Below are 11,342 nucleotides of genomic sequence, written 5' to 3'. Positions count from 1 at the left end.
TGATTCCAATTTCTAGATGAAATAGGAAACAAAGTCATCAGCTGGGGGGAGAATTAGGATAGGAAGAGCTGGGGTTTTGACAGAGCCAAGGGTGCATAATCATTGTGTAGCAGAAAAACAGGCCTGGAACTTACAGAACAATAATAGCCCAGCAGCATTAGTGGCCCACTTGATTTGCATAATCATGTATTTTAAGGGAGATCACATTAGCCCATACCAGGCACTCAAATGCTTTCAATGAATGAATGTACAGTCTTTTATATGTTTCCATGGTTAAGTAGATGGCCGTATAAAAAAGCTTAAGTTACGTTTTTTATTCATACACAGCAAAACATTGAATAAAGCAAGGTTACAAATTTTTTTAAAGTAGTTTAAATGGCATGGATTTTAAAAAATATCCTGTTTGATTCTCTTAAGGATTGTAGCAGTGCCTGGACTTGTAGTTACTTTGCAGGTGAAATTCTGTGGGACTGTTTATTCAGGTCATGGTGAATGTGAAAGTACATTCAGAAGTAAGGAACATTCTTCATGTACAGAGAGAAGAGGTTTGGCTCAGAGGGGAGAATTCCAGAGTTTGAGATGTTAGAGTTAGGCGATAATGAAGTTTAAAATGTGATCATGTCTCTGGTTGGGTGAAGTCCAGTGATAATGAATTGGTATTGAGAGTGTGAAAAACTACAAAGAAGTTTCTTCAGAAAACTGGATTTAAAGATTTCAGGCATTTATACTTTGTTTTTCTCATAGAGAATAAGATAGCAGTGTGTTGGAGCTTACCAATACTCCCAATAAGTAGGATTATAAGTGAGCCTATAGGCATATATATGTAATTCAAATTTTAAAAATCTGTTACAGAGATACTTAGGTCTTGAATTAGATGATGAGATGGCTTTGGTTATTTTTCTTAGAATATGCATTAAAATAATGGTTTTTACTGTAGGTACAGAATTAAAACAAAATTTGAGCATGTTTGATTTAAAAGATGAATTCAAATTAAAAGCCCTTTTATTTTACATTCTGAATTTTACACAATCATTCAGTGCTCTATTTATGGAGAAGAGATTCTAAGAAAATAAAATACAGATAGAAAATAAGTAGCTATAGAAGACTGATCCAGATTTCTTTTCCTTGTGTCCTTAGCACACTATGCTACCTTTGACAACAAAAATGTCCTGCTCTTGTGATAGAGAGCCCCAGAAGTGAAAAAATATATAAGTAGTTAATGAATAATGCATATGTTTGTTACAATGGTCAAATTATACTGTTTCCTAGTGGATACCATTTTTCTTCATTGAGTGGGACACTACAGAGTTGGATGTTAATTGCTCCCACAAAAGTGGTTTTGCTCTTCACAACAAGCATTAAAACACGTCCCTGAAGCTCTGTGACTTCATCATATACCACCTGAAAAGGGAGAAAAATAACAAAAACATAAAATTGATATGCTTTCATGCATCTTTGAAAAAAACATTGCTTTTAATTAAAAATATTTAGCTGCTAATATCTTGTTGCTTGGAATGGATAGGTTAATGTTAGAATCGTTTCTTTCTAATTCTAGTTCTGGAAAACTCAAGATTCTTCTAACATAATGGACTTTAATGACAGGATATCTCTCTTAGAAGTTTAGAGTATACTCTGATTCCATTAATAATTGTCCATCCAAAATTTAATAAGACTGTAAATTATATTCTCTAGGAAGGAATTTAAATGCCCACCACCTTTTAACTATCCTTGTATTTGTTTGGTGACATGGGAACTTAAAAACTATCTTTCTTTGTTGAAGGCTAATGAAGAAAGTAGAACAATCCCCATGATTTCCTGATGTTAATTTAAGGCAGTACAACAATATTTCCTTCTACATATGAAGAAATCACTCTATGGTTATTTTATTTAAAATTGTTTAATTCTTAATTATTAAAATACATGCTCATTAATTAAGATATGGATGAAACAAAAAAGAACAAGAAAGAAAGCAAAAATCTATATTTCTACCACTGGGAGATAATTATAGTTAACATTTTGATGTTCCTTTTGTTTTCTATATATATCACTTTTTAAGAATCTGAGCTGTAATTATGCTGTATGTATAATTTTGTGTCTTGCTCTTTTTCACTTACTAGCCATGTTACTCTTTTTTAAAAAGGGATCTGTTCAATTAAGTTTTATAGTATCCAGGAAGTAAGTCACAGGCATTACCACCAGATGCCTGCAGTGTTAAAGAAACTTTAGGTGTAGAACTATCAAGAAATTAGTTATCCATCATGAAAAGAGGGGAGAGCTGTGCATAAATGTAACGTGGTTGCCAGGAAACTCCTTGGAACACATTTAGAAAAGGAGTTTTGTACGCTGCTACAAACTTGCTTGCTTTTTATAGCCAAGTGACAAGGTGGAAAGAAGCATTCTCTGTATGCGCAGAAAAGAAACAAACAACCTGAGAGGGAAACCATTTGAACTGATTTGATGTGTATGGATGTGCTTTCTGATCCCCTGCATTGCATTCACCTACCATTTATGAGCCTATTATCAATGAAATTCCATTAAAGATCAATCTGTTGGCTGCTCTGAACAATGATTTACTTATCAAGTAAATAATAATTCAATCAAGAGATGCTAGACGCCATATGTTAATCTAGTCTGCCCCAATTCACCTGACAGCCCCTGGCTATCTGCTTTCCTAGATTCCCACTCCCATTCCAAGCAGGAGATTATCTTCTAAGTGTCTTAGTACTGCTTATTACAATTATTCTATTTCACTTCTTGAGTTTTCCTGGGGTAGTAAAGGGTTTTAAGGCTGCCTTAAAAATCTCAAAACCTTATCAAGATAATTCTTTTTCTTTAACGACAGCATGATGTCTGACTCTGTGGACTCTGAACTGCTCACCTCTCCAGGATGTCTTTTCAGGACTGCAGAGAAAGTGCATTTTCCTTCCCTCTTCAGTGACTATTTTGAACTCTCCAAACTATCCCTCATTTTCTTACCCCAACACTTTCAGCAGATGAATTCATCTATTTTAGAGAAAATAGATGAAGGGGCTCAAAGTTAATATACATGAAGTAGAAAAATGGAAAACATCTTTGAAGAAGTCTATCTTAAGAACTCTGTGAATTATATAAATAAGCTCTAAAAATTTAAATTCCTAAGAAACATATCAATAATTTATATTTACATGAATCTGTTCTCAACTATGTTTTCTCATCTGCATAATGGTGATAATAATATTTATCTTTTATCATTATGGGGAAGAACAAATGAGGAAATGAATATAAGCCTTACTACACAGCCTGGCACATATTAAATACTAATAAATTATAGCTGAAAAAGATTCACCAAAACACACAAAAAAAACAGCTATTTCTTGGTATTTTGCATTAGCTGACTGGAGAAAACAGTTCTAGACAGAATTGAATCTCTCAGGTATTTAGCAAGCTGAAATTCTCAAGAAATAACTTCAGGAATTAACTACCTTTCTGGTTAAAACATTTGAACTCCAAAGTTTATAATACTTTAAAGAATTCTTTTTTCCTGTGCTTCATTGTGTGAAAGTTATTTTCTTAGAGGCGATGGAAGTTTTATAAACATGTAATCATTGCACATCACAGATGATATATATCTATTTTAATTGCTTTACTGCATCCATGTCATTGTTAAAACAATAAGCACTCCTTTTTATTGTGCAATGAATAATCAGTGGGTTATGCTAGAGAACGCTATGTTCTCCGAGACTTTTTCACCAAATGATTTAAAATGTGTTCTGCCTTCACAGAAAGACAGCCAAAAAGGCACAACTCTTTTAAATCCATTTAGTAATGCTTTTTACCCATAGACCTGGGCCAGGTCTTCATGGCCTTCTGACAAATACTGAATTTGTAGGCTTGAAATTATTACATCATTGCTCAGGGTAATTGATACCTATTAACTTAGAATTGAGCACTCACTACATGTTATTTGAAACAGGTAAATAATTCTAAGGTGTATTTTAATGACCGCAGTGGGAGAACAATCGTATGGAAACAGAAATGTGTCCAGTGTTGGTGGGAAGAGGACGCAAGGACAAGGAGAGAGTTTAAAGCAAGTGTGAACAGGAACCCTGTAAATGGAGAGGAGAGATAACTGCTGTTTAGGGGGTCAATACAAGCTTTGGAATCAAGCAGTTCTGGACTTGAAATTTAGTTCCATGACCCAGGTCAAAATGTTTGACCTCAGGGCCTCAATGTCTTCATTTACAAACAGAATTTACATCATCTCATGAGATCAAATGAGAGGATGATTCAGAACACAATAGCTATTGCCTACACAATAGCTATACCATGTACCTAGCTCTGTTCCAGATAATCATACACACTCTGCAAGATACATAAGACACATAGAATGTTCCTGTTCTGTCCTTTCTAATTTCCCCTCTACACATTATAATCGGATATTATCTAAGAAAGGAATACAATGGACGAAATACATTGACTATAACAATATAATTTTGTTATAAGATAGAATCAGTATTTCTACTGAATCATTTAAAAAATGATGGCTTTTAACCAGATGCCAAAGGTAGTGGAATGGAAGGAGCAACGACACGGGAGCCAGAATCCCAGCTGCTCTTCCTGAAGGCTGGGGGGCAGTTTGGGGGGCACTCTGGCTGCCAGCCCGCCGCACCTCGAGCCCGTCATCTCTACCACAGGGGTGCGGACATGCCAGGGATTTTCAGGGACGCTGCTGGCCAAGCCTGTGGAGAACCTCTCTGGGAAGTGTCAAGTAGACGAGCTCGGCCCTGTATCAACGCTTTGATAGCCGAGGGCAGATACCAAAAGGGCACTTGGCGGTGTCCATGACCCAGCCTTTCTCAGGAGAGACAGGATTATGAATAAAAATGGAAGAACTAGTTTCATAAAAAGCTTTGGAGACATTAGCGATGCAAAGTAATATCTATCCTCTTTGTATTCCTCTAAAAGATTTATATATAAAGGGGAGCAAGGTCATTCTCTCCCACTTCTCAGAACATTGCACGGCTTTGTCAGTTTGAGGGATCCCAGCCGCGCTTACTGGCTGAGGTGGCGGTGCTCCCGAAGCAAAGCAGGGAAGAGCTTAGAAACAAGACAGATGCCATGTGACACTTACTTACTGGGCTCCCTGGGAAGGAGCTTATAAGGTGTTGGTGAGGATGCACAGAAATAACTGAAGGGTTTGGCACAGAGATAGGGACCTACATCACAGCTGAGGGCAAGAGAAAGTAAAACCAGAGTTAAAACTGGTGTATTTTTTTGTTTTTGCATTTCTTATAAATGAAGATTCTTGTTAATGATACAGACAGAGCATAATGGGAGAAAAAATAAAATATTGTTTTTTTTCTCTCATGGTGTTTAAACAGACGCCGAAGGTAGTGGGATTTCTAACATCAGTCAGTTTCCCTATCATGCTTACCTATGTGATAGTTGTTATTATTAAAATAGCAGCTTATCCACATTACTAACTTGCATTTATGCTAACTTGAGTTATGTATAAATTGGAGTTTGCTATGGACAGACTATAAACTATTGTTTTGGAAACAGTTTTAAATGTATTTGAAGTGTGAACAACTGGTGCCCAATCTGATGGAGAAAATATTGCAATGATTTCTAAGCAAGGGGCCAAGAATGTGTGAGAGCCCAGAATTATTGAAAGCCATCCGAAAATTGATGAATACAAGAATTATTGAATAGTTTCCATGCATGTTTTAATAATACCTAGTTTTAAATAATACCTAAGACATTTTCTTCATATTCAAGAAGTCTGTAATATACTAGAATTAAAAAACATGTAGGACTAAGTATAAGATGGTAAGTGGGGTACAAGGGTCCAGGAGGAGAGAATGGTTCAGAGTTTGCATGTGAGGCAAGCCTTAGAGTTGGCAGAGAAGGGCAGGAGGGTGAGTGGCTGCATGAGCTCCATCACAGGGACCCCAGGGACTATTCAGGGAAAGACAAGCTGTCTGATGTGACTCGAGACTACGACCAGGTATGGGGAGCACACAAATATTCCTGACTTATTTTTGACAAAGGTGCAAAAGATATTTGATGGAGGAAGAATTGCCTTCTTAACAAATGGAGCCCGAGGACTCGGCATTCATAGGCAAAAGAAAGAAAAAAAAAGAACCCCACCCTAAACCTCACATTTTATTTAAAAAAAATTAACTCAGAATGAATAATGGACTTAAATATAAAATGAAAAGTTGAAAATATTTAGAAAAATATAGGAAAAAATCTTTAGGACTCAGTGCTAGGTGACGAGTTCTTAGATATGACACCAAATATGCATTCTATAAAAGGAAAAATTGATAAATTGGCCCACATCAAAGTTAAAAACTTTTACTCTGAAAAACCCTGAGAAGAGGATGAAAAGACAAGCTAAAGACTAGGAGAAAAGTTTTTCAAATCACATATCTGACAAAGGACTAGTATCCTTATAAAGAACACTAAAAACTCAGCAGTAAAAATGCAAAGTATGCAGTTAGAAAGTAGAGCAAAGATATGAAGAGACATTTCACCAAAGAGGACAAACGGCAAATGTGGGCAAACATGCAGAGAAACTGGCTCACTTGTACACAGCTGGTGGGAGAAAATGGTACAGAACAAAAGAGTATGGCAGTTTCAGAAATAACCCAGCTATCCTTTAACGGGTTAATGGTTAAGGAAACTGCATTACCTCCACACCAATCTCAAAATGATTACCAATTATATGATTCCCTTTATGTAACATTTGAAATGACAAAATTATAGAGATGGAGAACAGATCAGTGGTTACCACGGGTGGAGGGGTGTTGCAGGGAGGAAAGTGCTCGTGGCTATAATAGGGTAACAGCAGGAATTCTCGCAGTGCAGCTGTTCTGTACCTTGGCTGTGGTGGTGGTGACACAAATCTATACATGTGATAAGAATGCCTAGAACTAAACACACACATGCATACAGTAACAAGAACCCATGTAAAACTGGTGAAATCTGAATAGGGTCAGTGGATTTTATTAATGTCAATTTCCTGATTGTGATATTATCCTACAGTCATGGAAAATATTACCATTGTGAGAAAGTGGTTGAATGGTATTTAAATTCCCTACTATTTCTTCCAACTGACTGTGAATCTACAGTTATCTAAGAATGAATTTTTCTTTAAAAAGTATATGAGGATGATACTGTTCAAGAGACAACTCAGGAATATTACTGAGTCAAGTTTTGAGGGTTATGAATGCCATGTTTAGGATTTTGGACATTATCCAGTAGGCAGCAAGGAACCTTTGAAAAAAATTAAACAGGGACATAATAAATAATATGGTTAGTATTTGAAAGATACCTTAGGTAGATGCTTTTGAAACACAAAAGCTAGGAGACAGATAGGAGGCTATCATAATAGTCAAAGTCACAAGGACCTCAAACAAAGATATCGTAATGGGACACAGGGGAGATGACGGATTTAAGAGGCAGGTGGCTGCACAAGAACTGAGAAAACTTGGGGATTAGTTGGACATGTGAGAGAGATGGCAGTGTCATTAGAAGACATCTTTTGAGATGGCATACAGATGAGGAGAGCCTGGCTTAAAACTGCCTAGGAGACATTCAAATATAGCTCTTCAGTAATCAGGCAGACATGCTGGTCAAAAGCTTAGGAGAGAAGCCAGGGCTTGAGTAATAAATTTGGGTGCAACCTACAGAGAGGTGATAATGAACATTTGTGGATATGTGAGACAATTTTGAGAGGGTGTATATATCAAGAGGACATGAGAGTAGATCATAGAATTCCAGAAAACATTATTTTCAGAGGAAGAATGGCAATGAAGGAAAATGAGAAAGTGGATGGAGAAGATGGAAAGGAATTACGTAAGGGTAGAACTCAAGAAGCAAAAGGGAGGTGTCAAGAATAAGGGTGCAGTCAGCAGGGCTGCTGTATAACTCTTCAGGACAGGAGAGTCTCAGGGCTCTTTGGATTGAGCAGTTAGGACTTGAATAGAGCAGCGGTCAGTTAAGGTCAGCATCCACACAGCAAAGGCTAAAGGGTGAAAAGGAAGAGATGAAGTGACAGCAGGAAATGTGAGTTGATGTTGCAGAAGTTTGGAGGCAACAGGGAAGGAAAAACATTGGATGCCTAGGAAGCTGAGTTGAAGAGTTTGTTTTGTTTTGTTTTTTCAAGATTTTGAGGATCCAGTGAATCAAACAGTTTTAAGAAAAAGGCAAGCAAGTAATATCTGGGCAAGGTACAGAGGATATGGGAAAGGATGGAATCAGGACATTAACCATAGGGTTTGCCTTAGAAATAATTAGGGGATTGGTTTGTTCAAAATATATAATACAAAGAAATTAGAGAGCTATGTATAACATAAATTAACTTTAATTTGTACTAGGTACTTGTTTATTTTTTTCAGTTTTGCAAAAGGGATTTCATGAAGCTTATTGTTATACATAGGTTAGACCTTAGGTAAGGAAAATAAGTAGGAGGAAGTCAAGGATCATGGTAGTAGGTGAAACACATGCCAGATAGTCTTGCATTCTTGCTGGAGGTGAGCTGCAATTTGAAAATTGATTCATAAGAGCTCTGAAAGCAGTATTTGTATTTTTCAGTCCCAAAGCATCTAGAACAGTGATCTGCACACAGTGGCTATTTTCAGAATTGTCTTCTCTTTATGGAATAATACTGCCAATTACTGCAAATTTTCTATGTTTGGTTGTTAAGTTGAAAAATGGTAAGAAAAACACAAAGCGACTGGACAGGGATGAATCATACTTACAATTTCATTGTAAGTGGGGTCAGTACATTTTGGAACAGATTTTGTTTTCCTCCTACGAACTTCATTGGGATATGGTAAAAGATAAAATTCAACATGTGCAGTGGGCGCAGAGCCATCTGGGAGATGCTGCAAAGGAAAATGGTTATAAATATTAATGTGTGTTGCTCTCAAAGAAAACAAATACATAGCTACTAAATATCCAGACCAAAGGCAGGATCAAAATTTATTACAGTCACTCTGTTGATCAGAAAATAAGAGATCAAAAGAAATATATCATTGCTCAAAAATAATCCCAAAGTACAATTTGAGCAAAATTGGCCATCTTAAATTAAGTGTTATGTCAGAGAACTACATTTAAAAGCCCATTAAATATAATTTACTTTAGTTTTTTAAATATTAACAACTAAATTTGCATTTTTGACAGAAATGGCCAAGAGATGAAAATAAGCCACAGGCAGAGACAGGAAATAAGTGCCTTGGGATACTGTACAACACTTGGAAATAAAAAAAATTCAAGTTTAACACATAAAACAAGAGGTAGCATATTATTGGGTATGTATATGTAAATTATATAATATCACATTTTACAACAGAATTTAAAATATCAATTAGACATACAACTTTAATATACTTGCAAGATTTTTAAGATAATTGAAATAATTTATTATCTAAATTACCCTAAAATATATTGGATAGTGACTTTTAAATTGTGTTCTGTGGAGACCTCAAAGTTGCCTACACTGCTGCTTGGTAGGTAGATCGATGGTACCAAATGGGTAGATCTCTGGTCCCCCTCTCCCCAGTTTGTCCTAACTACCCTTCTGCCTCCCCATTATGACTACAGAACTTCCCTCCTTCTTTTCCACCTTTCCTTATATTTGAATTTCATAATGCAACATTAAAAAAAAATTGAAGTGTCATTGATATACAATCTTGTATTGGTTTCAAATGTACAGCACAGTTCAACAGTTGCCCGTATTAAATCCTCACCCCTCTAGTGCATGTACTATCTATCAACATAGAAAGATGTTACAGAATCATTGACTATATTCTCCATACTGTACTACTGTCCCTGTGACCAACTTATATTGTGATTGTGAATTATTGTGCCCATTTATCCCCTTCACCCTCCTTCCTCTACCCGCCCCAACCTCTCCCCCTTGGTAACCACTAGTCACTTCTTGGTGTCTATGAGTCTACTGCTGTTTTGTTCCTTCTGTTTTGAGTTGTTTTTATATTCCACAAATAAGTGAAATCATAGGGTTATTTGTCTTTCTCTGCATGACTTATTTCACTGAGCGTGATCTCCTCTAGATCCATCCCACAGTATAATATTTTAAGAATGAGTCCACTGTTTCACTGTTTCTACTGTTTTTGTGGAAAGCACCACACTTCAAAGAAATGGCTTCTGTCTCTGTGATCTTGACCGAATGGGCAGTAAATGATACTAATTTGAATATCTAGTTTGATAAAGTGAGAAATGTTTGTATAATTTCCATTTAAAGAGGATGATTTAAAAGTTAAAACTGAGGAAGTAAATACTCATTTTGTTGAATGCATTCTAACTATTAAAATGGCAATTTTCAACAAGTATATTCTAATGTTCTGAATCACTGTGACATTTACATGTGAATATCCAATGCCACCACCAATGTCATTCTATTTAATTTTGTATCTTTCTTTCATACTCCCAAAAAAGACATATTGGAAAGTAAGAAAATAATATATATTATTATAGGACTAACTTTTATTCAGTTCTAATTTACATGGTAAAAATTATGTCATTAGGAATATTTGGCTTTTTATTATTACTCACAAATTAGGTAAAATACATCTGGACACACACACCTCTATGAGAAAATGCTGACGCTGTCAAAACTGCTGCTTTAGATGGAGTTCAAAGTATCCTGCTGTATCCCCACCTGAGACTCTTTCCCAGGAGGTAAAGCTCTGAAATGTGTCAATGGCATAATGGAATCTTCAATGATACAGAAAAACATTGCTATTATACTTGAGAGAGTGGAATTTTTTGTGTGGGTAAAAGAAGAATGAAGGGCTACCACACCTATAGCCACTGTATGCTCCAACTTAGAGGTTAGGAACATGGATCTAGAAATGGACTTTTTTTTTTTTGTAGATAATTATTTTTTATTGAAGGATAGTTGACACACAGTATTGCATTACATTAGTTTCAGGTGTACAACACAGTGATTCAACATTTATATACATGATAATTCTAGGTACCAGCTATCACCATACCAAGTTGTTACAATATTTTGATTATATTCCTTATGTTATACATTACATCCCGGTTACTTATTTATTTTACAATTGGAAGTGTGTACTTTTTTTGTGTGTGTGTGTGTGAGGGCATCTCTCATATTTATTGATCAAATGGTTGTTAACAACAATAAAATTCTGTATAGGGGAGTCAATGCTCAATGCACAATCATTAATCCACCCCAAGCCTAATTTTCATCAGTCTCCAATCTTCTGAAGCATAACGAACAAGTTCTTACATGGAGAACAAATTCTCACATAGTGAATAAGTTACATGGTGAACAGTACAAGGGCAGTCATCACAGAAACTTTCGGTTT

General features: G+C 35.9%; 1 protein-coding gene across 8 annotated transcripts in view; it reads right to left on the bottom strand.

Moving 5' to 3' along the window:
• Positions 1-330: 330 nt before the first annotated feature.
• The window catches only part of PIK3C2G (phosphatidylinositol-4-phosphate 3-kinase catalytic subunit type 2 gamma), a 378,973-nt gene continuing 367,961 nt past the window's right edge, over positions 331-11,342 (bottom strand). For all 8 annotated transcript variants that reach the window (XM_057492030.1, XM_057492029.1, XM_057492032.1 and 5 more), the window contains 2 exons: positions 8,745-8,870; positions 331-1,401 (listed from right to left, as the gene is read on the bottom strand). In XM_057492030.1, the coding sequence (XP_057348013.1) occupies positions 1,249-1,401; positions 8,745-8,870 (279 nt within the window). In that variant the 3' untranslated portion in view covers positions 331-1,248. The remainder of the gene's footprint in view (positions 1,402-8,744; positions 8,871-11,342) is intronic.

Source organism: Manis pentadactyla, chromosome 14 (genome assembly GCF_030020395.1).
Source record: "Manis pentadactyla isolate mManPen7 chromosome 14, mManPen7.hap1, whole genome shotgun sequence".
NCBI classification, from domain to species: Eukaryota; Metazoa; Chordata; class Mammalia; order Pholidota; family Manidae; genus Manis; species Manis pentadactyla.
The sequence above is the reverse complement of the archived record's forward strand: the minus strand, read 5'-3'. Positions and strand labels throughout refer to the sequence as shown.